General features: G+C 52.0%; 1 protein-coding gene across 12 annotated transcripts in view; it reads left to right on the top strand.

Annotated features, from left to right (window-relative positions):
- Window positions 1–26,989, top strand: part of UBR4 (ubiquitin protein ligase E3 component n-recognin 4) — a 133,073-nt gene that overhangs the window by 80,730 nt on the left and 25,354 nt on the right. For 10 of the 12 annotated variants that reach the window (XM_045475863.1, XM_045475864.1, XM_045475861.1 and 7 more), the window contains 27 exons: window positions 193–309; window positions 1,218–1,427; window positions 3,149–3,298; window positions 4,519–4,746; window positions 5,507–5,585; window positions 6,096–6,341; window positions 7,101–7,269; window positions 7,725–7,869; window positions 8,457–8,542; window positions 9,244–9,331; window positions 9,594–9,787; window positions 11,453–11,692; window positions 12,068–12,206; window positions 12,705–12,830; window positions 12,911–13,039; window positions 13,835–14,178; window positions 15,701–15,791; window positions 16,097–16,181; window positions 16,343–16,470; window positions 19,971–20,100; window positions 20,225–20,382; window positions 21,344–21,453; window positions 22,160–22,301; window positions 22,674–22,755; window positions 23,073–23,246; window positions 25,352–25,473; window positions 26,363–26,560. In XM_045475863.1, coding sequence (XP_045331819.1) covers window positions 193–309; window positions 1,218–1,427; window positions 3,149–3,298; window positions 4,519–4,746; window positions 5,507–5,585; window positions 6,096–6,341; window positions 7,101–7,269; window positions 7,725–7,869; window positions 8,457–8,542; window positions 9,244–9,331; window positions 9,594–9,787; window positions 11,453–11,692; window positions 12,068–12,206; window positions 12,705–12,830; window positions 12,911–13,039; window positions 13,835–14,178; window positions 15,701–15,791; window positions 16,097–16,181; window positions 16,343–16,470; window positions 19,971–20,100; window positions 20,225–20,382; window positions 21,344–21,453; window positions 22,160–22,301; window positions 22,674–22,755; window positions 23,073–23,246; window positions 25,352–25,473; window positions 26,363–26,560 — 4,110 coding nt within the window. The remainder of the gene's footprint in view (window positions 1–192; window positions 310–1,217; window positions 1,428–3,148; window positions 3,299–4,518; window positions 4,747–5,506; window positions 5,586–6,095; window positions 6,342–7,100; window positions 7,270–7,724; window positions 7,870–8,456; window positions 8,543–9,243; window positions 9,332–9,593; window positions 9,788–11,452; window positions 11,693–12,067; window positions 12,207–12,704; window positions 12,831–12,910; window positions 13,040–13,834; window positions 14,179–15,700; window positions 15,792–16,096; window positions 16,182–16,342; window positions 16,471–19,970; window positions 20,101–20,224; window positions 20,383–21,343; window positions 21,454–22,159; window positions 22,302–22,673; window positions 22,756–23,072; window positions 23,247–25,351; window positions 25,474–26,362; window positions 26,561–26,989) is intronic. The other 2 variants (XM_045475854.1, XM_045475853.1) reach the window with 2 other exon arrangements.

The raw sequence follows: 26,989 nt of genomic DNA, 5'->3' as shown, positions 1-26,989 counted from the left end.
AGTTACTTGTATCAGAACATGGGCTCTTAAGCGTAGCAGGCTCTAGCTAATCCAGGTGTGGTCCACCGATAATCGGAGCTTGTTTTGACTGTGACTCCGTGTGAAGAACACATAGGCTGGAAGGAGTCTTGTTGAGAGGAGGCTTCAGGCTTAAGGTAAACGGGGGCTTCTGGGCTCTGTTTCTGCCTGCAGGACGTGTCCAGGAAGAATGAGCGCAGTGCCCTGAATGAAGTCCATCTAGTGGTAATGAGACTCCTGAGCGTCTTCATGTCCCGGACCAAATCTGGATCTAAGTCTTCCATATGTGAGGTACTGTCTCTTTGAGCACATGGGTGTGTGGAAAGGAAAGAGGATTGTCGGGTTGATGCTGGGGCTGAGGGCGCAGGTGGTAGTTAGAATAAGGCCGTTGTCTGTTGTCATTCTAGAGGAGACAGATTCTAAGCTGTCACCTCTTCCAAGAGCAGAGCTTCCACCTTGTTCAGAGTACCTTCCAAGTCCTGATCTTTGCCAACAGTCCTTCCAAGTGGAGCGGTTACAGGGTTTGGAAGTTCCATTATTGAAAGGAGGGGGCTATTCTGCAAGGCACAGGGTGGCTAAGAGGATTCCCCTACTGTATGTTGCTATGAGGTATGGTAATAAAGCAGAGAGAAAGCAGCGTGTGCATGGTGGAAAGGAGATTAACACAAAGCAGAGAAGGTGGAAATGGAGGCTGAACTGCATCCAATCTTAATGAGCTTATGAGCTGTGGGGTTTGCTGGGATTTGCAAGGCTCTCCTAATGGTTTTATTTACAGTGGCTTTTCCCCTGCTTTTTTATTCATGTGATTACTTACCCCATCTCCTTTAGAAGCTGGTTCTGTAGAGAGAGCCCCTACTGGGAGGGTGGGGGTGCTATCTGGTGCTCACGGTGGAAAGTTTTCCCTCCCCTTGAAATGGGCCGCTTTTCTCGCTGCCCAGGGAAGAAAGAAACCCACCCTTCCCGGTACAGAGGTTGTCTAGCCCGAGCACCCTTGGCCTCTGGCAGGGGTGTGGGGGGAGTAGAGCTGGGAACCTGCCATTGTTGGGAAGAGCTGGGGGGTGTTTGAGTTAGTCGGGGGGCCTCTGGCCCGAGATGAGCTCAGTCCCTGGACTGCCACTCTGAGAACGTCACCGTCGTTTCCTCCCCGCTGCCTCCAGCTGCTTCACGAGCCACCCTGACCTCTTCTCTCTTTTCCCCAGTCCTCTTCCCTCATCTCCAGCGCCACGGCAGCAGCCCTGCTGAGCTCTGGCGCCGTGGACTACTGCCTACACGTGCTCAGATCCCTGCTGGACTATTGGAAGAGCCAGCAGAACGACGAGGAGCCCGTGGCTACCAGCCAGCTGCTGAAGCCACACACGACGTCATCCCCACCTGACATGAGCCCGTTCTTCCTCCGCCAGTACGTGAAGGTGAGGCCTCTCCCTGGATGTAGAGCGGCTCCTGCCCTCCTCCTCTCTGCTGTCTGTGAGTAGGGCCCGAGGAGCCAGGGCAGGGAGCCTGCTGGAGGCAGCCTGTGTTCCTCGGAGAGGGGGGGGTTACTCTTGGCGTGATTTAGTGAATGACCACTCCTCCCGACCTACTGGGGTGCAGACTCCTGCCCTTTGTAAAGCCGGGGAACTGAGTGAAATCAGACAGATGCGTCCTTGCATGTGAAGCTCCTTAGAAAAAGGTGAGAAGGCACAGGGCAATGTCGGTAGTGACTGCGTCCTGCTGTGTATGTCAGACTCCCCCTGCGGTTGTCAGAGCCCCTTCAGTGGGCTTGTTTAGAAGATGGGCTTTCTGGTCAGGTGAGTTTGGGAACCAGCATTCCCACTTCCCAGCCCCAAAGGTCGGGCAGGTTCCGTCTGGCCTTAGTGAGCCTCAGTTTGCACGCTGGGAAATGACGCTCTGCGTAGGGTCAGCTGTGTGGGTTGCGGTGAGCGCTGAGTGGCGTGACGCAGTAAAGCCCGGCGCCGAGTGCACACTGGTGCCCATTCTGTGTTCATCATCTCGACCACTGCTGTCCGTCTGCATCTGGGCGGTGGCCTTCTGCGGTCGGCACCCGCTGTGCTCCCCACTGCACATGCCGAACTGCTTTCAATAGTTCAGGGATAGGATAGGCATAAAATGTGAACCTCACTGTGTCCTTCTCTTTAACCCTTTGCTGGTCTTCCATAACTTTTAGGCCAAAAAGTTCTCTGAGAACCCAACTATCTACCTAACTCTTCAGCTGCGTCACTATGCATCCTGGCACGTGGCCCCCCCTGACCTGTGCCTTTCCCCACATGTGGCATGCCACTTTCCTACCTGCTGTCTTTCTGAACTTCTTTCCCTTTGCGTCGCTTCCTTTCCCTCTAAGCTAATTCCTAGTCCTTATTCAAGACCTGGCTCTCACGTGCTGGATCCTGGGAACAACCTCCCCAACATACACTTCCCTGCTACCAGGTCGGATGGAGATGGCCTTTCCCCGGGTCTCCCCAGAGCACCCTGTACACACATGTGGAGTCTTTCCCTTATTTGCACCTCCTGTGCTTGGCAAGGGACCGATGAGTAACTGGCGATTGAATACACGAGACACGCTGGGCCCAGACTCCTGCAGGCTCTGCCCAGAGAAACACACAGCCCGCAGGGTATCTGCCGCTTCCGCCATCCCCACAGCCCTCAGTTGCCCTGCCTCCAGGGGATGTGTGTTTAGTGATCTGGCTGCCTTGCTTTACTGAAATGTCTTTTGTTATAGCAGAAGGTTATGGATCTAGGGAATGGAATGCATCTCTCGTAGGAAGTCAGGAATCCTTCCTCACCACTGTTTTTTTTTCCATTTTTTCCCTTTAGAAGTTGAGTTTTTGTGTCAGGCAGAGCACAGCCAGTCAGCATCAAAACCCACAGAGTGAAATGTTAGAACTTTCAAGACAAGCGAGATCTGTGTCCAGATGTACATGCAACCTTTGCATGTAACAGAGTTGCCCCCAGGAGCCTGGGGTCTTGCTGGGTTCAAACTCAACTGTCAGACAGTGATGGTTCCCATTTGAAAGGTGCCATTTGCTAATTCCAACATAAGCTATACCTAACAAGCAGCAAGCCGGCCTTTTTCCTAGTTGTGGTCATGGAAAACCGCCCGTCACAGGTTCTTACACAGGTGTTCTCCCTCCAGGGTCATGCTGCTGATGTGTTTGAGGCCTACACTCAGCTTTTAACAGAGATGGTCTTGCGGCTTCCTTACCAAATCAAGAAGATCGCCGATGCCAACTCTCGAATCCCCCCTCCTGTCTTTGATCATTCTTGGTTTTACTTTCTCTCAGAGGTAAGTGAAGGCCCCAGGCAGCATGCCATTCCAGGAGAGGACACACTCACTGGCTGTGACAACCTTTATGGCCCCCTTCTGTCCTCGCTCCCAGGAGGTGTTGCCCCCAGCCCCACCGCTCACACTGTGTTGATCTTGCCCCGGGTGTCCCATGTGGTGAAGCTGTGGAAGATGGCTGTCAAAGCAAGCCATGGCTCTAGATTTTAAGTCCGTACGTTTAACTCTTTCTGCGTATGGTAGGAACAGACAAGTTTAAAAATTTGAATTCTGGTAAATAGAGAATATAGTAGTTAAGTTACGGAGAGATTTTAACATAGGGGATTGCTTGAACCACCATTGGAAAACCAGAAAAGGAAAAAAGGGAAGCCAGAGACAGTGACTACAGGAAGCAGCCACCAGAAACCCACGTGTGAAGAGGAGTCAGCTGGGTGGGCCCGAGGTGGGGGTGCTGCTTCCGGTGCCCCAGGAACTCTGAGGGGCCGCGGTGCGGTCGATTCTGGAAGTATGCAAAGAAGCTGATGATCAGAACCAACTGTAGTTGGTTTGTCCTTGGATGCTGAAGAAATGACGGAGGCTGCCAGCGTGAAGGGCTGTTGCCAGGATAGCAGGCAGACAGGAAGGAGCCGGTGCTTTTTCCTCTTGCCCTCTGTCGTGCCTTTTTGTTCCCTGTTGGTAGGACCGGAGGGGGAGCCAGCTGGCAGAGAGGCAGTGTAGTTAGCATACTTCTGGACCGGCCATTGCAGGGCGGTGTGTGGTGGGGCAGGTCTGGGACCGCCGAGATTTGGTAGTTTAAGATTAGACACCATCACGGCAAGCTTGAGATGAACTCTGGGAAGAGTGACCTGTTAGCAAACCCCAGATGACCATTTCAGGTTTCCCCACCTCTTTGACCAGAAAGAGAGATTCTGAATATGTTTTCTTGATCATTTCACTCTGGGTGGGCCGGAGTGGGGGCCAGCTGCCCTGTAGATTCCAAAGGATTCCAGTAGGGGAGTGGGGATATGGCTGTTTTCCCCTCTCTGACGTCTGTCTTTCCATGCCTGCCTTTCTTCTGGTTTCTGTAAGGAATACCGCGGTTAACTGGAGGCCGGCTGGGCCGTGAGGAAATAGCTTAGCTTGCGTTTCTTACCAATTTTTAATGACAGTTTGTGAACACCTGGGGTGTCACTGCTGTCACAGTTCCTGAGTCATTGACTTTTCGTGTTGCTTTTCCCCTCAAGTACCTGATGATCCAGCAGACTCCGTTTGTGCGTCGCCAAGTCCGCAAACTTTTGCTCTTCATCTGTGGGTCAAAGGAGAAGTACCGCCAGCTCCGGGATCTACACACCCTGGACTCCCATGTGCGTGGGATCAAGAAGCTGCTGGAGGAACAGGGGATATTCCTCCGGGCAAGCGTGGTTACAGCCAGCTCAGGCTCCGCCCTGCAGTACGACACACTCATCAGCCTGGTATGAGGGCGAGGGGGCATGGTGGGGCAGACAGAGGGCGGGTGATGCGGCTCGGCCAGCGAGGCGGTAGGATGGAGCAGAACGGGGCTTTTAAACATTTGGAGGACGTTAAGGCCACAGTTGAGCTCAGGGCGAATCCGCGCTGCTGTACATCCGGTGCAGTTGGCGTCAGGGTCTGAGATTTCCCCACCACCGTTCCCACTCCCGCCTGATGTCATGAGTCGTGGTGTGACCAGTCGTGACCAGTGTCGCTGGCTCCACCAGAAATTTGCACACCTCCGAGTTCTGTCCTTCAGCACTAAAGACACGATGTGTTACTGACTGAAAGCGGTTTGGACTTTGGGGACCAAATTGAATCACCGCATAGGAGCATCTAGAAGAGGACGTCTTCGGTGTTCAGTATTTCTAAGCTATGTCCTTCCTGGGGTGCTTTTAGCAAAAGGAAAGGTGGGAGTGCGGGAAAGAAAGGGCCAAGTAACCTGGGTCGTAGTGTACTGTCACGGTGTCTCTCTCTCTCCTGCTGTGTTTACTGAGCAGCCTGCAGGGTCCCTGTAAGCAAAGGGTGTTTGTGTGGTGGGTGTAGCGCGGAGGAGGCTCCGTGAGAGCTGCAGTGTGTGCACTTGGGGAACCCGGGGCACGGGGTCAGCAGCCGTGCACAGGGGGCTGTGCTCAGTATGCAGTCTGGAGTCAGGACAGTGACCCCTCAAGTGCGGGCTGCCTGGCGGGGCTGCTCACCTCTGCGGATTGGTTTCCATTTCAGATGGAGCACCTGAAAGCTTGTGCGGAAATTGCTGCCCAGCGCACCGTCAACTGGCAGAAGTTCTGCATCAAAGACGACTGTAAGCAGCGCAGCTCCTTTGGGCTGCTGTTACTCCGTCGTCCCTTTGAGAACTAGGTAGTGAGGCCCACTGTGTGCCAAGCACTGGCCTGGATGCCGGAGACGAAACCGTGAGCAAGACACGTAGCTAGAACTCTGCCTAGCTGAGAAGAAAAGTCAAACTTAGGAGCGATCAGGGTCAGAGACAAAATTCGGGGTGCTCTGGGGGCACAGAGTAGGAGCAGCTGACCTCCAGATTATAGAGCTAAAACTAAAGAGGAGGCGGTGGGGTCTAGAGAGTCGTCTTCTTCGAAGAAGTGGGGGCTGAGAGTCGATCTCGAGGTAGCTGTTTGGACATTTGTGAGGAACTTCTGCAGCGGGCACGAGTTCTGGGCGGCATCTGGCAGGGCAGCCTCGGAAAGCGAGCTGGTGGGAACGGGGCCGGTCCTGGCTGGGTGCAGACACGGCTCCCGTGATGGGGAAGTCCGCGGTAATTGTCTCAGAACCGAGCCCCGGTCTCCTCTGCCCACAGCCGTCCTGTACTTCCTCCTCCAAGTCAGCTTCTTGGTGGACGAGGGGGTGTCTCCGGTGCTGCTGCAGCTGCTGTCCTGCGCCCTGTGCGGCAGCAAAGTCCTCGCCGCTCTGGCGGCCTCCGCGGGCTCCTCCACTGCCTCCTCCTCCTCGGCGCCTGTGGCTGCCAGTTCTGGCCAAGCCACGACACAGTCCAAGTCGTCCACGAAGAAGAGCAAGAAAGAAGAGAAGGAAAAGGAGAAAGAGGGTAAGCGTTTGTGACCAGGGTGATGTGTTCTGCTTCCTCTTGGAGCACACTGTTGATGCTCCTTTCAGGAAGGGCTTTCACCCGGATGTGCTAGGGACCTAAAACTCAGATGCCCTCTAGTGTCTAGTTTTGGTTTTATTTTCCTTTACACCTTAAGCTTGTGACTTCCCGTACCAAGGAAAGGCCAAAGGGCACCGAACGTTTTTAGTAAGCCAAGTTTGTTTTTCCATGAAATAATAAATCACACTTGCTGTGTGAGGAAGTTGTCAGTGTTAAATGATGCTCGTAAATGCACCTCGTGAACTGTTACATGCCCCACAAATGGAAGCTGTTTTAGTGGACTCCCTACCATCGAAAAGGCAGAAACCTTTCTGTTTTCACTGCTTTTCATGGTTCTCGGAGGCTTGAGACCGGTGACCAGCAGAGCAGGGGAGGTGGTTTACGTTCTCCCAATTAATGATACAGATAGATGTTTTAGGTAACGGATCTCCGATGTAGCCGTGTTTGTTCGGTGCCAGGCTTGCGTCGGCCCTTTGTCCTGTGCCTTTTTGGTGGCGTTATTGCATGTTTGTCTCATTGGGGGCTGGCCTTCTGGTTCTCCAGTAAACAACTGAAAGTTGTTCTCAAATTAAAACCATTTAGTTGAAACTCTTAAACATGGACAGAATCCCCTCTCTCTCTCCATCGGGTGTCACTGGCTGTAGGACCCTAGACCATGCTTCCTGGTCTCCAGTCCTCAGTCCCGCCCTGATCTTGCAGGTGAGAGCTCAGGCAGCCAGGAGGACCAGCTGTGCACAGCTCTGGTGAACCAGCTGAACAAATTCGCAGATAAGGAGACCTTGGTTCAGTTCCTGCGTTGCTTCCTGTTAGAGTCCAATTCTTCCTCAGTACGCTGGCAGGCGCACTGTCTGACGCTGCATATCTACAGGTGGGGTCCGGGGCTAGGTTTTGGCGGTCTGCATGGGTCCAGGACCCGAGTGGACGATGTGGTTCTGTCTTGGCTTCATGTTACATGCTCACGTTTTCAGTCTCGGTATTTATATCGGTCTGGATCCTCTTGACTGTTACAGGTGTGGTGTCTTCGTGAGGTCAGCCGTCCTTAGCCATTAAACTGATGTCGTAAGCAAGAGATGCTTGCGTTTTTTTCTGAGAAGGCTATATTTTGGAGTTTGTGAAGTGACCAGGCTTGACTCTTCAGGCCACCTTCTGAAGATGCACCTGTTAGGATCTGCTGTCAGAAGAACAGCAGAATGGCTTGAACTTAACCCCTGGTTGTGGGGAGGGAGATACAGCTACAGAAACAGTACCGGGGCATTGTTGATAAATAAAAGGAACTCCAGGGTTTTCTGCTGCTTGGTAATACGAACTGTCCTTTATCTACAGAAACTCCAGCAAATCGCAACAGGAGCTCCTGCTAGATCTGATGTGGTCCATATGGCCAGAACTGCCAGCCTATGGTCGTAAGGCTGCCCAGTTTGTGGACCTGCTAGGGTATTTCTCCTTGAAAACCCCACAAACGGAGAAGAAGGTAACAATTGATGTATAGTCAGGGGGCTATCTAGCCACGTTTGACCTTTTTTCCCTTGAGTTAACATTCTGACCGTCCCACATGGGGGGCACATCTGTAAAATCTCTTTAGATCTATGTTAAGCACTCCCAACACGTATGCCACAAGGTAACATATACTAGCAAATAAGCACAGGCTGAATTTGGCTTAGCCAGCAGAAGGAGATCAGGTGGGGAGGAAAATGCAACCCATTTAAAGTTGTTTTAGGAAAGAAGGTATCCCCCTCGTTTTACTGGCTGCCCTGATGGCATCCCTAAAAGTGTCTCTGCAGTCGGATAAGCATTTCGTGACTTCTCCATGGGAATAAAAACGGTCTTTGTCCACAGGGTCTGAAAAGGTGACTGTCCCTAAGTCTGTGGAAACTTGTAGAGAAGACAGAATCCTTTAAATGACTAGGAATCAGGCCCAGCCTTGTGTGATTCTGCACTGGGGCTGAAAAGCCTGGTATTTCTTGGGCGGTATCAACTAGATAGCAGGAGACAAAAGTCTTTTCCAGGAAGACTTTCCCTTGGCCTTTAACTCTGGTCTTTTATTAACTTCTGTTTCAGTTAAAGGAATATTCCCAGAAGGCTGTGGAGATCCTGCGGACTCAAAACCATATTCTTACCAACCACCCCAACTCCAACATTTACAGGTGGGCCCGTTCTGCCTTCTCCCTAACTGAAGCTCCGTCAATCAGGCCCAGTTGCCGTCTCCACATTGGTTAGCTCCTACATAAGAATTAGTACACCTCTGTCTAGTTGGTCTTCGAATCCCTCCTCGTAGCTGGAGCCTTGCACACCCAGGGCACTCAAAATGTAACTGCTCGATTAGATTTTGGGAAGCAGTAATTTGAGAATGTTTCCTACTTCGAGGGTCTGAGTCTAAATCAGATGAGTGTACAGAAAATGGCTAGGTTAAAACAACTTTTGAAAGAGTATCAGTTAAACTAGCAGCTATTATTTCCCTGGTTTAATAACGACTGTTCTCTTTTCTTCTAAACTTCATTGAGGTATACTTTCTATACCACGAAATTCACCTATTTTAAAGTATACAACTCAATGATTTTTGGTCAATTTAATTGTGAGTCTGCTTTGAGTCAAATATTAATGTAGCTTTTTAGGATTCCTCTGACCTCAGGATGGCTCAGAAGTAGGAAACATCTAGGGCTGATTGGTTGACATGTCCTTCCTGTGATGTCTAAGTCCTGTTGGGATTTCTGGCATTTCCCTGTGTTCTTACTAGGGTGGGGCTCGCCTTAGGGAATGTCGCCGTTGCGCGTTCATGGCTTCTTTGTGAAGCTTGGTGCTTTCTAAAATGAAAATTTCCTTATGCTGAGACTGGTTTCTTCCTTAGCACCTTGTCTGGCTTAGTGGAGTTTGATGGCTATTACCTGGAGAGCGATCCCTGCCTGGTGTGTAATAATCCAGAGGTGCCGTTTTGTGTAAGTGCCGTCTTTAACGTGGGCAGTGGTGAGGCTTGCAGGGCCAGTGGGTTTCTCGTTCAGAGATTGATTGTTGCCACATGGGTGTTCCTCTCCCGACGGTTGGTCACCAGTGGTATGAATGCTTACCTGCCACGCTTACCACCTCAGATAGAAGTGTCATCTGTGGTTGAAGAGTGGGTTACAGTGATCAGTTTTGAAGAAGGCAGGATGAGCCGGTGGCCTTGAACCGATACACTGTTTTGTGTCCTCCTGTGTTTAGTATATCAAGCTGTCTTCCATCAAAGTGGACACGCGGTACACCACCACCCAGCAGGTTGTGAAGCTCATTGGCAGCCACACCATCAGCAAAGTGACGGTGAAAATCGGAGATCTGAAACGGACAAAGATGGTGCGGACTGTCAACCTGTATTACAACAACCGGACTGTGCAGGCCATCGTGGAGTTGAAAAACAAGTACGGGCTCTTCAGTCTTGGGGAGGGGCCGTGTAAGGCTTAACACCAGCTGTTGGTTTTGATTGCTGGAATAAGGTGAAGCAGCACATCCCCTAGAGGCCTGGTATGTTCTCTTTCCACTTCAGTCAAGGCTGGGGACAAAAGTGAAACACCATTTCCTAATGTTGACAATGGTTCTTTGGCCTGTCCGGTGGAGCCCTTGGGGTCTGAGGGAGCAATTGAGCAGTCTGGCCTCTGAGAGAGCAAGCTGAGTGAGGGGACTGCAGGCTTCTACCCATGTTAATCAGGGCAGTTCTGGGGTTAAAACCCATACTGGGAAATACTTGTCGTTTCTTGGATTAAGATGATGTTTGCTTGCTCACAGAGAGGCAGTATTCCTTAAGAAGTTTCTCTAGTACGCAGGCCTTATATTGATATGTCGCACCTTCCTTTTTTTTTTTTTTTTTTTTTCTAAATCTTTATCTATCTGTGAGAGAGAGACAGAGTATGAGCAGGGAGGGAGCAGAGAGCGGGAGACACAGAATCTGAAGCAGGCTCCAGGCCCTGAGCTGTCAGCACAGAGCCCGACGTGGGGCTGAAAGTCACGAACCGTGAGATCATAACCTGAGCCGAAGTCAGACGCTCAACTGACTGAGCCACCCAGGCGCCCCACACCTTCCTTTTGTATCTGCCTATGTTGGATCTTTGTAGCTCATGTGTCCTGGTGTCTGAATCGGGGCACATCATGTGTGGGCCAAAGAAGGCACCGGTGGGGGTTACAGCGTTGACCCACAGAGACAGATCTGTTGAAATCTCTGACGTGACTGTTGGGCAGAGGACATGGGGAGGTGCTGCTTAAGTAGGAAGACTTGCAGGGCTGTTCTGCACGGAATGGAAGTATTGGTATTATTCTAAGGGGCAGAACAAAGCTAGGCTGGACCACATCAGCAAACGGCCACGGGGAGCTTGGCCGACAGGAAGTTTTCTTCCTTTGGAGAGCAGTTCACATTGGTCATGCGCAAGTGAAAGCTGCTAATGCGGATGACCCGCTCCCTTCTGGAGGAGGTGGGTTTCATTTCCTGTCGCGTAGAGTCCGTGCAGCTGCCGGTGAAGCGCTCAGAACCCGCGATGAGACCGTGGGCTCGCACCCCAGCTCTACTGTCTGTCTTTCTGGTGTGGGAGCCGTTGTGTAGTTTGGTTTAGTGTATGTAGACTGCCGAGAATGGAGCCTAGCACATAGGAAGTGCTTAATAAATGTTGCCTGTAGTTAATGTGATTACCCTAAATTACTACGTGCCTTTTTTTTTTTTTTTTTTTTTTTTCTCCCTCTGCTTGGCACATGGCACATAGTTCATGGTACCTCTTGGGATCTTAGGCTTTAGTGTGGCGTAGTTTTAGAGTAGTCTCTCTCCCTGATGCGTGCTTCGTTGTTTTTCTAGGATCTGAAAAGTCATTCTGTGTAACATCTTAAAGCACTTGAGTGTTAACGTCCTTTTTTATAAAGAGCAGTGGGAAGATTTTCTTTATATTTGGTTGCTATTATTCGCCAGATCACCTTTTCTTAGAGTGACCACTGCCTTAGAAGAATACATGGGGACAGCCTTACTCTTTGTCTCCTCAGACCATCTCTGAGGGGTAAACAGGCGGCTCTCAGGCCCCCTGCCCCTCTGACACCGTCTCTCGTAGGCCGGCTCGCTGGCACAAAGCCAAGAAGGTTCAACTGACCCCCGGGCAGACAGAGGTGAAGATTGACCTGCCCTTGCCCATTGTGGCCTCCAACCTGATGATCGAGTTTGCGGACTTCTATGAAAACTACCAGGCCTCCACAGAGACCCTGCAGTGCCCGCGCTGCAGCGCCTCGGTCCCTGCCAACCCGGGGGTCTGCGGCAACTGTGGAGAGAACGTCTACCAGTGTCACAAATGCAGGTGAGGGAGTGTTGCCGGGCCAGGGCTATGTACGTTCCTTGTATTTCCCTGTAAGAGCCTCAGTGTGGGCAGGGTTCCAGTGTCTGGTGCCCTCGTGATAATTAGGGGACTGTGGGCATGTGGAGTCCAGGGATGGAAGAGCGGTGCGCGTGTAGGTTTGCGCGCAACTGTCCTGTGGTAGGCGGGGAGCAGGGGTCCCTGGGTCTGGTTGCAGGTCTTCCTTTCTTGTCACCTGGTTGTGTAAGTCATCCTCAGCTGTCGTCATCCCTGCACGGTTCCAGGGTACGCGGGTGGCGCCGTCCATCTCACGGTCACCCCCCACCCCCTGCCACTGAACCTCTCCTGCCCCCTGACCCGAACGCCTTGGTTCTTCAGGTCCATCAACTACGACGAAAAGGATCCCTTCCTCTGCAATGCCTGTGGTTTCTGCAAATACGCTCGCTTCGACTTCATGCTCTATGCCAAGCCCTGCTGTGCGGTAGATCCCATCGAGAATGAAGAAGACCGGAAGAAGGTGAGGCTGCATCCGCCCTCGACTCAAGGCAGTGGCTTTGCTCTGAGCTTTGGGCAGCAGGGCTGGCGGAGGGCAGCGGGCTTTTCCTTCTGGCCCCAATCTTCCTCCGCTCAGGCACTGTCTGCGGGGCCCGGCTTTAGGGTGGCAGCAGACAGAGGCGTGCGGTTCGTTGGAACACGTGGTTTACGTGTGACTTCTGGGAAGTGTCGGTTGGTAGTGAACGAGAGTGTCCCAGCAGACGAGCAGCTTCAGATTTGGAAAAGCAGAAAGAAGTCGGACGAGTGCCTTGTGTTTGTTCCATAGACGCCTTCATACTGCAGCTGTTGGCCTTGTCTCAGTGGCAGTGCGTCCAGGGGCTGGTTCCGGATTGTTAGGAGGAATAGAAATAACGAGTGCATGAAACAGCACCTGACCTGTAGGAAATGTTTCAGAAAACGGTTAGCAATTGGGATTAGTCAAGGAAAAGCCTTCACGTCCGCCCCTGTCTTTTCCTGCTAGGCTGTTTCCAACATCAATACGCTTCTGGACAAAGCTGACCGAGTCTATCACCAGCTGATGGGACATCGGCCACAGCTGGAGAACCTGCTCTGCAAAGTGAACGAGGCAGCCCCTGAGAAGCCGCAGGTAACCCCGAGCTAGAGGGGCATTTGGAGAGGGCTCCGGGGCAGAAGCAGAAGACTGACCACTTGCCTCTTGGGTTGCAGGATGACTCGGGGACGGCCGGGGGCATCAGTTCTACCTCCGCCAGTGTCAATCGGTACATCCTGCAGCTGGCCCAGGAGTACTGTGGCGACTGCAAGAACTCTTTCGACGAGCTCTCCAAAATCATCCAGGTAGAGAAGCGGGAGCCCCTCTGGAGTGTTCCGTGGAGCATTACCAGTGAGGTTTTCAGAGCATTCCTGCTGTCCCCCTCCGGCACTTTGAGTCTTGGATTGCCCCTGCCCGATCTGAAAAGGCAGGGTCCCGAGTGGCCGCACCATTCAGCTTCTCTCCCGTTGTAGTTTCTGGTGCTTGGCAGAGACCTGAGTTTATTCCAGAAGATTGAGAGTGACATTATTAGATGTGCTTTCCTTGGCCCATTTAGAACCCATCTTTTGGTAGAGGGGTTGCTAGTTTTAAAAAACCAGCTGTCAAGATTCTGTTCCCCCCTTTTCTGAAGGGCCACGTGTGCAGGCTGGTAGGGCAGGGCACACCGACTCCAGTCAGCCAGGGTGGGCCGTGCAAATGATGGAATGTTACCAACCTAATGTCCATGGAATGGGAGGCTGGCCGCACGCAGACAAGCCGGTTCCTGGCCCATCCAGAGCTGTCTCTGCTATATGGGCCGACATCTCTGATCTTCGTGTTTGTTCTTTATGAGACAGCGTTATGTGGGAGTTAAGGACCTGTGCCGTGTTCAGGGGCTGAGTTCTGACTCTGCCACTTGCCTTGGACAAGCTAACCCTCCTAAGCTTCAGCTTCCTTCTCTGTAAAATGAGGATAAAGTATCTAATCGGTAGGGTCATCAGAAAGGTTAAATTGGATAATGCATGTGAAATGTTTTTTCAAACCAAAACTAATTCCCAGTTAAGTTTCTCTTCTTCCTTATTTATTGCTGTTTTATTTCTTTTTCATCTTTTTTCTCTTAGAAAGTCTTTGCTTCACGCAAAGAGTTGTTGGAATACGACCTGCAGCAGAGGGAAGCAGCCACCAAATCGTCCCGAACCTCCGTGCAGCCCACCTTCACTGCCAGCCAGTACCGCGCCTTATCCGTCCTGGGCTGTGGCCACACATCCTCCACCAAGTGCTACGGCTGCGCCTCGGCCGTCACAGAACATTGTATCACGCTGCTCCGGGCCCTGGCCACCAATCCGGCCCTGAGGCACATCCTCGTCTCCCAGGGCCTTATCCGGGAGCTCTTTGATTACAATCTTCGCCGAGGCTCTGCGGCCATGCGGGAGGAGGTCCGCCAGCTCATGTGCCTGCTAACTCGGTCAGAACCTGCAGCGTGATTGTGGGCCCGGTAACTCCTAACGTGGTGGGGGGGAGGGGTGTTGGTGGCCGCTGGTAGTAGCGAAGCTGGGAGCTTAGGGGTGCAAAGTGTGGTGCTTGTTGCTGCTGGACAGGCTGGCTAACTTGTGAGGGAGGAAGAGGGGGAGATGCCCAGGGTCTTGGTGAGCGAATTCTGCGAGCATTTGAGGCCAGGTTAGCTTGTAAATAGAATATTTGGCTTGTACGTTGTCGGTTCCAGTGAGGTTCCCTGGGGAAACGAGTGTCTGAGTTCTGGTGAGGGAGGAGAAGGGAGCCTGGGCATTTGGACTCCAGACTCCCATGGAGGAGGCCAGTGGAGCAGTGGAGCCTGGTGACGAGAGCTAATTATGCGGTGTCTGATGCTCTGTGCCTCGGACAGCTTACCTAACGTCTTTGAGCCAAGGTTTTCCTTGTCTGAAAAATGCTGACGAGTAAATATCTTGAAGGCTTGTGGCGAGGATGGAATGAAATAATTCACATGGGCGGTGACTCCTGTTTGTTGAGTGCCTACCTTGTGACGATAAGAGTTACCAGAACTGCATGTGGTTTATCTACGGAGTGTGTGGCATGGGTTCCGGAACGTGTTAGGTGATGGATAACCATTTCTTGCTGTATCATTTATTCACCCACTTAGCAGGTGTACTTTGAGTGTCTTTGAATGCCAGGCACTGTTTGGGACTCTGGGTGTGCAGTGGGAAATGCTGCCCTCACGTAGCCCTCAGTCTAGGTGGGGGAACTGCAGAAGCATACTTGTACAGTATAGCATCAGGAAATTCCAGTTGTGAGGGGAGGTAAAGCCGCAGTGGCGCCCCGGCTGTGGCAGGAATTGCTGCGTGGAAGAAGGTGGCTAGGGTAGGTCTGTTGAGGGGTGATGATTGAGGAAACGCGTGTGGAGTAAGGGGACGAGCCACGCAGATGTCTCTGCTGTGGCGGGGTGTGCCAGGGATCCTGCAGGTGGAGTAAAGGAGGCCGCAGGGGAAGGAGAACCAGAGGTGGTTGGGGGGCCAGATCCCGGGGGGGTCTTCTAGGCTATCGTAAGGGCTTTGAGTTCTGTTGAAAGTGGGGTAGGAAGCAAGAAAGGGACCTGGTACAATTTACGTTGTTAGGACTAATGTCGACATCATTACAGTGGGGCGTAGGTGGGAACCAGGGTTGCCTCGTGGGAGCTGAAGTAGAGGTGCATGGAGTAAACGAGGAAAGTGTTGTGACCCATCCTGGCAGGAAGCCCCTGGATCTGGAGCCTGGGGACTCAGCAGCCTGGGCTGTAGACGCAGAGGAGATCTCGGTGCTGGTGCTAAGCTCCCCTCAGTAACCCCTGCGGGGCAGGCGGCTGTGATGGGCTCTTTGTTACAGACCTGGGGCTCCTCGTGGGGCTGATCTCTTAGGCCCCTGGGCATCGATTGCCTTTTCTCTGAGCTCCTCAGGTGGGGAGGTGGACACGGCCAGTGGTGGGTAACAGGACTCCCATGCCTTTGCTTCCTCAGAGACAATCCAGAAGCCACCCAGCAAATGAATGACTTGATCATTGGCAAAGTCTCCACTGCCCTGAAGGGCCACTGGGCCAATCCTGATCTGGTGAGCAGGACGGCCGCTCCTCTGACCTCTCCCTCTGTTCTTCTGTGCTCCTTTGCTTTCCTTTCCACCGGTCTCTGTGGGGTGACTGTCCCAGGTCAGAGCCAGCGTCAGAGGGAGAAGAGAAATGGGTGGTTGGCCAGAGGGGGAGTAGGGGTCTCCAGCTCTCCTTTGTCTCTCTTGTGGCGCCACCGGGTACCAGACATTTTAGTTCCGGGTCCCCTGATCAGAGTTTGGACGTAAGCCCCAGTCCTGGCTCCCGCCTGCAGACCCTCCTCTACCCGTGTCTCCTCCCGTTGGCCTTCTAGGCAAGCAGCCTGCAGTATGAGATGCTGTTGCTGACAGACTCCATCTCGAAGGAGGACGGCTGCTGGGAGCTGCGGCTGCGCTGTGGTGAGCTGGGGGCGCGTCTGCTTCGGGGCTCTTTGGGGGTGGGGCTTCGGGCTCCATCCTGGCCACAGACGGGGTGGGACGGGGGCTGCCCCGGGCAGCCCTGCTGGAGCCGGGGCTCGGTGCTCGGTGACCGCGGCTCAGCCTGTCCCTCCTACCCCCAGCTCTCAGCCTCTTCCTCATGGCGGTGAACATCAAGACCCCCGTGGTTGTGGAGAACATTACCCTCATGTGTCTGCGGATCTTGCAGAAGCTGATTAAACCACCTGCTCCTACCAGCAAGAAGAACAAGGTACCGGGCGGGGAGGCCAGGAGGGGAGGGAGGGCGGCAGCCCCTTCCTGCCCCGGTGGGCCACCAGCACTTCCTCTGCCTCAGTTAAGCAGACAGGAGTTGGGAGTTTTGAGAAGGAATGTTTCTCAGAGGGAAGTCGAGAGTCACATAAACATGAAAATACAGACGCATGGAACGAGCTGGTTTACTGGAGGTCTGGCTCTTTCTCCAGTCACATCAGATGACTCACAGCTCCCAGAAGGCACGTGTTCTTTTCCACCCCTGTGCCTTTGTGCGTGCAGTACTGTGCAGGGGCGAAAATCCTAGGCTCTGAAGCAGACTTCTTGGTTTCCGATCTCAGCTCTTCTCTTTACTAGCCTTGTGACTTTGGGCAAGTTGTTAACTCCAGCTCCTTGGTTTGCCCATCTCTGCAATGGGAATACAACACATTGAACTGTTGGGAGGCATCAGTCACTTAACACAGATTACGTGCTCGGAACACCGGCTTGTGTTAGTCCCTTAGTAAATGTTAGCTGCAGCTGTCTGTCATCTTCTCTGTGTAGGATGCCCCCTTCTTTGTTAGCTGCCTCTTAGAAGATCCAGCTCTCTGCTGGGCTGGCTGTGAGCACCTCGAATCCAGGGATGTCCGTTTTGTAGTATTTTTTATGTCCAGTGCAGAGCATGCTACTTAACATACGCTAGCCATTTAGTAAATCATTAAGCGAATGAGGAAAGCCAAGTTTTTGTTCTAAGATAACATAACCATAGCTGAGCCCCAGATTGATGTGCTTGGACCAACTTGTGGAAGACACGGGCCACGGTTCTTCCTCTCAGCCATGCCTGAGGCTGTCTCTCTGTGGTCCTTGGGCCATTTGATTCCTGCTCCGTCCTGGTGGGGCCCTTGGTGGGAAGAGTCTTCATTACTGCAGGAAGATTGCTTTCTGAGTGGTAAGTAAGCACTAGGGTGGAAGCTGGATATTGAACAGTTTAGTAAATTTTCCTTGACCCAGTTTTCCTAGGCAGTCCTCAGAAAAGGCAGGACTGAGGTACCCATCTTCCTTCCCTTTGATGAAGGTTTATTTCCTCTCAGAGCTCATTGTCAGCCAATAAAATCAGTACTTGATTAAAGAGGAACGTCATCCCCACATGACCATCATTTTTCCCAGAGTGAGGCAAAAAATTTCCAGAGTTGTTTATTCTCTAAGTGCGGGAGCCCATTGTCGATGTTTGCGCTGTGCTTAGTTTCAGCCTAGAGAAAGCAGCAGTTTTCAAAATTAGGCTCCCGGTGCCTGAGCGTTCCCTGGACCATTGGGGACTCTGTGAGGTCAACATTTGTTTCCTAACTCTCCTCCGGCCCTGCTTGCCCCTTGTGGTCTGTGCACGTCGGGGCTGGTGGTGCACAGTCCCTGGTGGCGAGGCCACCGGACCCTCAGCGGGAAAGGCAGTGCGTGCTCACTCATGGGCGTCCTCGATGAAACGGTGCATGTTAATGTTAGTACATCTCCCTTCTTGGGTACTTGTGTTCTTAATACTCGGTGTGACCGTGTGGAAGCGCGCCGGAAGTGCTCCTGCTGCACACGCCCCAGTGCCGCCGCGCTTGCTGTCGGGGGCAGGTGCGTGCATGTGAGCCGCTGCCTCTTGTGGGGCCCTGTGTGTGCTTGGAGGGGTATGCGATGGGCCAGCTGTGCTTATTCAGAATTGGGTGTTAGCAGACATTTTCTTTCTTTCTTTCTTTCTTTCTTTCTTTCTTTCTTTCTTTCTGATGGGCCAGCTGTGCTTATTCAGAATTGGGTGTTAGCAGACATTTTCTTTCTTTCTTTCTTTCTTTCTTTCTTTCTTTCTTTCTTTCTTTCTTTCTTTCTTTCTTTCTTTCTTCCTTCCTTCCTTCCTTCCTTCCTTCCTTCCTTCCTTCCTTCCTTTTTTTAATGTTTGCTTATTTTTAAGAGACAGAGCGTGAGTGGGAAAGGGGTAGAGAGAGGGAGACACAGAATCTGAAGCAGGCTCCAGGCTCTGAGCTGTCAGCACAGAGCCTGATATGGGGCTCGAACTCACCAACTGTGAGATCATGATCTGAGCTGAAGTCGGACGCTCAACTGACTGAGCCACCCAGGTGCCCCAGCAGACATTTTCTTGAAAAATGAAGGAAATGAATCCATCACTCCAGAGGAACTGACATAACTCAGAGAGCCAGTATTTTCCAGGTGACCGACACGTGCTACAGAATCACACGTGGTTTAGTAAAGATGAGGGTTAGTGTAGTGGAATATGAAAAGTTTATCAATCGATTTCAGATTCCACATAACAGCCAGTCTTTAAGAACCTATCACTTATTGCACTCCCCCGAAAAATAAATATTAAAAAAAAAAATGTATCATTTATTGAAAGTGAGATCCAAGAAAGAAACCTGCAATTACATGAAAAGGCTGTAAAAATACTCTTTTTTCCAGCTACGTATCTGTGCAGCTGGGTGCTTTTCTCGTACTGCAACCCCAACAACATACGCCAACAGTTTGAACACAAAGCAGCTCTGAGAGTCCAGCTGTTGTATTAAATCGGTCATTAAGCCAATTTTCAAAAACGAAGCAGTGCTGCTCCTTTAGGTTATTTTCATTCTGGAAATACAAAAAACACCATTTAGGTAGATAGGTAATGGATGCATTCTTGTTTTTAAATGAAAGTAGTATTTTAAGAATTCCTCATGCTTAACTTTAAAATTCTTTTTTTTAATTTTTAAAATTTTTTATTAAAAATTTTTTTTGGTAATGTTTATTTAATTTTGAGAGAGAGAGAGAGAGAGAGAGAGAGGGAGGGAGTGGGGGAGGGGCAGAGAGAGGGGGGTGACACAGAATCGGAAGCAGGCTCCAGGTTCTGAGCGGTCAGCACAGAGCCCGACGCGGGGCTCGAACTCACAAACTGTGAGATCAGGACCTGAACCGAAGTCGGACGCCCAACCGACTGAGCCACCCAGGCGCCCCTCTCATGCTTAACTTTTAATGTCGTAAATATCAATAGATAGAACCATACATACAAAACAGTTTCGGGTCCTCAATAATTTTTTAAGAGTGTGAAGGAGTCCTGAGGCCAAAAAGCTTGAGAACATCTGGTTTAGAGTGTGTGTGGGGCTCTTGGCTATGCAGGCTAGTTCTGCTTGGTAATGGCTCCCAAAATTCTGGAGACTGCCCAGTGGCTCCTTAAAGAGTGATGTTTGGGGAGCTGGATCAGCCTTGGGGTAGGAATTGGCGAGTGTGGCTGTAGGATTGTCTGTAGGAAGCCAGCTACCTCTTAGTCCTGCACAGTCAGAACGGCGACCTTAAGCTCAGTGTGGAGACGCCGCTGCTAGGTTGTGTCAAATGGCTTTGAAGGAACATACGCTTGGGCGGAAATGATACGACCGTTGACCCTTCTGACCTTGCTTCGCGAATGTCCCCCTGGGGCGTCGGTGCCATCGTATTGGAGCCATCGCATTGGAGCCGTGGCCCAGGTGTGTTACGCTCCCGCCTTGTTCTGCTTTCCCCCTGCAGGATGTCCCTGTTGAGGCCCTCACCACGGTTAAGCCGTACTGCAATGAGATCCATGCCCAGGCTCAACTGTGGCTCAAGAGAGACCCCAAAGCGTCCTATGAAGCCTGGAAGAAGTGTCTTCCTATCAGAGGTGTGTCTGTGTCTTCGTGCCTGGGGAAGCCAGTCCCTCCGACCCCTGGCCCGGCAGCCCTATGGTCCCCCCTTTTCTGTTACTTCCTTTCCCTTACCCCTCGCTCCACCCCCCTGCCTGCCAGGGACAGATGGCAACGGGAAGTCCCCCAGCAAGTCGGAGCTCCGCCACCTCTATTTGACCGAGAAGTACGTGTGGAGGTGGAAGCAGTTCCTGAGTCGTCGGGGGAAGAGGACCCCGCCCTTGGATCTCAAGCTGGGCCACAACAACTGGCTGCGGCAAGTGAGTGGCCGCCTCCCGGCCCTCCTCCCACCCCCCTTGCCCCAGATGCCAAGCAGCGCCTCTCTGCTCCCCCCTCCCCCACCCACGTCTGCTCTGCTCTCTTGCCTCCTTTCAGGCGGGGAGCAGGGGGAGGTCCTGGGTTGCAGCCACCCGTGTGGTAGACTGGTTGAGAGAGGACTTTTCTGTGCCTCTCATCAGGCTGCTGTGCTTGTTACTCCTCCTGGCCACTCATGGGAACTGAGCCTCAGTGCTACCCCTCCCTTTTTCTCCTTTCACTGTCTATACCTCCTGCTGCCCTCTCCCTGTCCGTTCTAGCTAGCATCGTAAAGGATTAAAGTAATTAAAGGCATCCGTTTGTCTGGTAACGTATAAAGTAAGAAATACTTGGTCAAATGTAAGTATCGAGCATATAGGTACTTCCAAAACAGGGTTGCAGAGTTACGGAAATCTGTGCTGAGGAAAAGACTTGCTTGCCTACTTCCTAGTTCAGTGGTTTTATTTTATTTATTTAAAAAAAATTTTTTTTTTAACGTTTATTTATTATTGAAAGACAGGGAGAGAGCATGAGCAGGGGAGGGACAGAGGGAGAGGGAGACACAGAATCCGAAGCAGGCTCCAGGCTCCGAGCTGGCAGCACAGAGCCCGATGCGGGGCTCGAACCCACGAACAAGGTCATGACCCGGGCCGAAGTCAGACGCTCAACCGGCCGAGCCACCCAGGCGCCCCTCCAGTTCAGAGTTCAGTGATTTTAGATGTGCTGTCCGGGTTACCTGATGGAGAAGCTTCCGTGAAGAAGGGGGCTGCTGAGCAGCCTCTTTCCCAGTCTGCCACAGCGGCATCTGGCCTTGAGTGTGGTTTTCGCCTCTCCCCTTTCCCCGGAGGTGCACCCAGAGGACTTCCGGAAGGTGCCACTTCACTGTGTCGGTCACCTGAGCCACGGCTTCTCTCCCGTGTCCTGCAGGTGCTCTTCACCCCGGCGACACAGGCCGCGCGCCAGGCAGCCTGCACCATCGTGGAAGCTCTCGCCACCATTCCCAGCCGCAAGCAGCAGGTCCTGGACCTCCTCACCAGGTGCCACTTGAGGGGGGCGTGGGAGAGCAGTCAGCCTTCCCCATTTTCCTGGGGGAATCTATAGGTCAGGATGACGGCAGGCACACCCAGGCTCTGTACCCATCGCCTGCTACGGAGAGGGGCACAGGAACAGAAAAGAACCAGAAAACCGGGTGGTCGTGCTGCTGCTGCTGGTGGTGGTGCGGGTGGTAATAGAGCAGCAACAGCAGCAGCAGCAGCGACCGACGTCAGTTGAGGTCTTAGGAGCGTATAAACGCTCGGCCCTGTGTGAGCTCCTTGGATCCTCCCCTGCAACCTGGGCTTGATGCGGTTGAGTAACGTGTCTGCCAGAGGCAGGATTTGAATCCAGGCCGTGTAATTCCAAAGCCCACACCATCGGCTACTAAACTCTGCGGTACACTTGCATTCTCTGTGAGTCATTCAAAACCACAGTTGCTGTCCGGAGAAGCACTGTTCTGTTTTGCCGCTTGTTGTTCCCAGTGGGTCTAGTTTACCGCATCACATTCCCTGTCGTGTGCGCTGAGCTGTCCCCGAGCGTGGGGAGTTCCCAAGTGGGAAGTTTGGGGTTTTCTCAGGTGCCTCCCCCAGCCTCTGGAAGGAAGGGGGAGCGAAGGGCAGCAGAGGACACGAAGGTGGGAGGAGCGGAGGGGGCTGTTGGAGCCATTGCAGCCGAGTCCTCACGGTGCCCTGTCTTGTCGCGGGCCAGCTACCTGGACGAGCTGAGCATAGCGGGCGAGTGTGCCGCCGAGTACTTGGCTCTCTACCAGAAGCTCATCACTTCAGCCCACTGGAAAGTCTACCTGGCCGCGCGGGGTGTCCTCCCCTACGTGGGCAACCTCATCACCAAGGTACCGCCCCCTGCCCAGGAGAGCCCTTCCCCCGTTTGGCTTCCGTGGCCCTCCACTGGGGTAAACTTTCTGGTATTCCTTTTTTGCTGAGAAGTATTTGTCGAAAATATTATCTTTGTATCTGTAGCGTGAGGAAGCAGCAACCCGTTGGGGGCATTTCAGCTCTTCTCTGTCTTTAAGCCACCCCTTAACATCACTGCATCTGCCCTCGGCTGCTTAGGAGTTCGGCAGAAGTGCTGCAGCTCGAGGGGTTGTTGGAGTAAAAGGGGGACCACGGAGCGCTGGCTGCTGTTGCTGGCTCCTGGCGCCGCAGGTGGAGGGGGCCGATGTCGTCAGCGGTGCCGTCACTAACTGTGCTTGTCGTCCTTGTAGGAAATCGCCCGCCTGCTGGCCCTGGAGGAGGCCACCCTGAGCACTGACCTGCAGCAGGGCTATGCCCTCAAAAGTCTCACAGGTAGAGACAGCCAAGAGGCCCTTCCTTTAGGCACCCTGGGCACAGTGTGGGGACGGACCCTTAGGTCTTGGGGTGCTGAGGTTGACTCTCTTCCCTCTTGTGTTGATTCAGTGCATATTTAAGCTCCGTAGTTTTCTCTTCATTGGTGGCTTTACGTATTTGAGCTCCTGTTTGCTGTGGACCGGTTCACTTCCTTGAGCACCAGCTCTGTGCTTGGAAGTTGCTTTGGAGTTGCTCATTACCTTTGGAAGACAGGGACCTTCCTTGCTCCCCTGCTCGTTCAGAGCTCTTGCAGCAGATTTTTCCTGTCCCCACAGGCCTTCTTTCCTCCTTTGTCGAGGTGGAGTCCATCAAAAGACACTTCAAAAGTCGCTTGGTGGGCACAGTGCTGAATGGGTACCTGTGCTTGCGAAAGCTGGTGGTGCAGAGGACCAAGCTGATCGATGAGACCCAGGACATGCTGCTGGAGATGCTGGAGGACATGACCACAGGTAGCACCGCCTGTGGCCTGGAGCCGGGACTCCGTCCCTGCTGGAGGGGGTGGCAAGCGTCTCTCCACGCTCAAGGAAAGAGGGGAAGAAGTTCTGGTGCTTGGAGCTGTAAAATTCCAGAGCTGGGCTCAGTCCGTTTGGACTTTTTATATTAAGTTCACAGAACAGAAGGAAGTCACGTGTTCTCGGATTGGTGTCTTTCGCTGGGTTCTGGCACGTTCTCAGCCATCATTTCCTCCGTTGACTTTGCTACAGTCTCTCCCTCATTCTTGTGGAACCCACAGTCTCTCATCCATCTCTGCCTCTCTGTCATGGGGTCCATCTCACCATCTCTCTGTGCTGATTCTGGAGGATCTCTTTGGTTCTTTCGTTTAGTTCATTTGTTTTTTCTTCGCTGAGTTAGCTCTTTCATCTGTTTGTTGAGTCCTTGTGCTTCTCTACAGGTTTTATAGTCTCTTCTTTTTTTACTCACGCTCCCCCCCCCTTTTTTAAAGTTTTCAAACATAGCAGACGTTTCTGTGTCTGTTAATTCTAAGATTTGAAGTGTATTGATCTGATTCTGCTCTATGTTATTCCAGCTCTTTAAATCTTAGCTCTAAGCTCTTGCCTTAAATCTTTTTGTATTTCATGATTTTTTACTGTGAGCTCACATTTTTGGAGGTTTTCTGTGGGAATTCTTTTTTTTTTTTTTTTTTTTTTTTTATTGTTAGAGAGAGGACGCACACATGCACGAGTGAGGAGGGGCAGAGAGAGAGAGAGAGAGAGAGAGAGGGAGGGAGGGAGGGAATCTCAAGTAGGCTCCATGCTTAGCACGGAGCCTGACGGGCTCGATCTCATGACCCTGGGATCATGACATGAGCCAAAATCAAGAGTTGGCTGCCCAACTGCCAGAGCCACCCAGGCACCCCAATCTGTGGGAATTCTTTAGGACCCAAGTCAAATACGGGTTTCTCTAATGAGGATTTATAACTGCTTCTGCAAGGCATCTGGGGACACTGCATCATGGGGCTGTCTTCAAACCAAGTTTTTCAGGTTTTTCAGACCTCTTCGGTAGTGTGAATTTTGACCCACAAACCCCTATGAGGGGCAGCCTGTTATAGGTTCTCTCAAGGGAGATCCTCCCCCCCTCTACTCAGTGCCAGATTGTAAGGGAAGACAATTTTGTTCCAGTGACTTGCCTAGGGGAAAGGTAGAGTTACTTCTCGTTGACCCTTATACAATGGGTGTAGGTAGCTCTTTGGGGACACCAGACTTTTGTGTGGGTCGGGGAGGGGTTCCCACTAGATTGTCCACCTTGGCAGACCTGGGCCTTTGTGTCTGGCTCCCAAATCCTGGCAGGTTGTGGAAGCCAAAGCTCAAGGCAGACACCAGCTTCAGAGTTTTGCTAACCTCCCTAGGTTCCTGATTTCTCTTAGTTTTTGGTTTTTGATTCATCTTTGCTAGTGTGGCAGTTCACTGATCAATGTGTTCAGGATTTTACATTACCTTCAAGTGGTGAGAAGCGGGGGTAGGTCAGGGAGTGGAGTCTGCCATATTGCCAGATGTAGAGTCCCTCCTTCTGATGCATTTTCATCATGCCGTGCTAAGCTGGTTTGTGACCTTGCCAGTTGGACCCTTTTTGAAGCATATTTCTTCCTTTTCCTGTGACTTGAAGTCGTCTGTCTGGCTTGTAGAAGGCCATCCACCTGATCTTTCAGACCAAAGCTTAAAGTTATACCTTCCCTGGAATTTGCCTGGAATACAGTTAGGATTACTATTTGACATTTTTGAGTACCTGTTTTGGGCAAGAGGACATTAGTTGAATGACGCATAGTTCCTCTCCTTAAGGAGGTTATAATTCTGAGAGGAAGCAAGACGTGTACACAGCCGATCCGGAAGCGCTGTGTTGACTTGGGTGCTGGGACTTTCAGATGCAGCGCGGTCTGAGCCTCGAAATCAGTCCGCCTCAGGTTTCCAGTTGTAGCATCGATGCTGTCATGTAGTGCGTTTAAAAATGTACCAGGAAGAAGGAACCTGTTGGTGACTGTACTTCATGGAAAGTCTCATGGTGGTTTTTACATGCAAAGCTGTCTCCTAACTGACGTGGCCACTTTGATTTCTGGCAGGTACAGAATCAGAAACCAAGGCTTTCATGGCTGTGTGCATTGAGACAGCCAAGCGCTACAACCTGGACGACTACCGGACCCCCGTCTTCATCTTTGAGAGGCTCTGCAGCATCATTTATCCCGTAAGCAGGGCGTCTTCCCCTGCCTCTTGGGGTGTCCGTGCCGCCATCCCGCCGCTAAGCCTCTTGGTCATGGGCAGTCTCGCCAGCTGGGGGCAGTTGAGCCACATTTTAGAAAGCTCCACTGACAACATAGAAGCAGTCTCATGGTTTTCCTGCTCCTGATGGTGGCAAATCAGATGACCTTCCTTGGTCTTATTTCCTAGATTGAAGGTCTGGATCAGTCTTCTCAAGAACCAGGTCTGACCTCCCATTGCCCAAATCCTGTTGCTTACCAGTTCAGTATGCTGTGAAAGAAACAATGTTGAGCCAGAGCAAGAAGAAATGCTTGCTCTCTTCCCTGTTTTCAGGCCCATGTTTTTGTGCACACACACCTGAGTGCGTGTTTCCTTAGCCTAGCTCTCTGAGAGCATGATATGGTCCAGGGACTCCACCAGTATCATCAGTTAACAGTGAGAGGTCTTTGGGGTGGGCACACCTGAGTGTTAGGTAATAGACCCTCCTCTTGACTCGGGGGTTCTCAGTGGCAGAGTCATCCAGCTCCGGATTGGTTAGTGTCACTTGAGGTGAGCAGGGCGAGGAAGCCCCTCCCCTTGTTTCAATAACACAGCTTCCGTATGTTGCCTGTGTGCTTATTTTGGTAGACTTTCTCTCCTCCACCCTTGAGTTTCAGAGGAGATGGCTGACAGTGAAGGCTCTTTGAAGTATATTTGGAATCACCTCTTGTGTTTCCTGTCGCTTGTGTCTTAAAATGTGTAAGGGGCTGGATGAGCTTTCCCCAGAGTGTCCGTGGAGCCAGGTGGCACGTTCTAAATCTGAAAGTGCCTCTGCTGACCCTCTTAGAGTATCTTTATGCCATCCCTGCTGATGCGTCCTTGTCTCTGTCCTTTAGGAGGAGAATGAAGTCACTGAATTCTTTGTGACTCTGGAGAAGGACCCTCAACAAGAAGACTTCCTACAGGGCAGGATGCCCGGGAACCCATATAGCAGCAATGAGCCAGGCATTGGGCCACTTATGAGGGATATAAAGAACAAGATTTGCCAGGACTGTGACTTGGTGGCTCTCCTGGAGGACGACAGCGGGATGGAGGTAACGAGCTTAGGACATTGCTGCCCTGGTGAAGAGCACGGGCTGGGGTCACATCCAGGTTCCTCCCTACTTAGTAGCTGGTTAGCCTTGGGCAGGTAGCTTGCTCTGGCTTCCTCATCTATAAATGGGGCCAGTGATTCCCACCTGCCTGCCTTACCTGGTGTTAAGGTTAATTACCTGTCCGGGGCTCTGTCCGATGTCTGGCATGCAGGAAGCGAATGGTTTGTGGCTATCGCTCGTCACCAAGTAGGATTCTGTTGTTCCCGTTGCTCTGGCAGAGATTTCCCAGGGATTCCAAGTTAATTAAGCTCCTAAATACTGGCACGGTGGCCCCTGTGCAGATTTCTGGCCCTGTGTCTGATGCCTCCTGGCAGGCAGCTTCCAGGGTCCGGCCTTCTCATCTGAGGGGCGAAAAGCTTGTTGGGTAAG

The sequence above is a fragment of the Leopardus geoffroyi genome, chromosome C1, assembly GCF_018350155.1.
Source record: "Leopardus geoffroyi isolate Oge1 chromosome C1, O.geoffroyi_Oge1_pat1.0, whole genome shotgun sequence".
Classification (NCBI taxonomy): domain Eukaryota; kingdom Metazoa; phylum Chordata; class Mammalia; order Carnivora; family Felidae; genus Leopardus; species Leopardus geoffroyi.
This window is presented reverse-complemented; position numbering and strand designations above follow the sequence as displayed.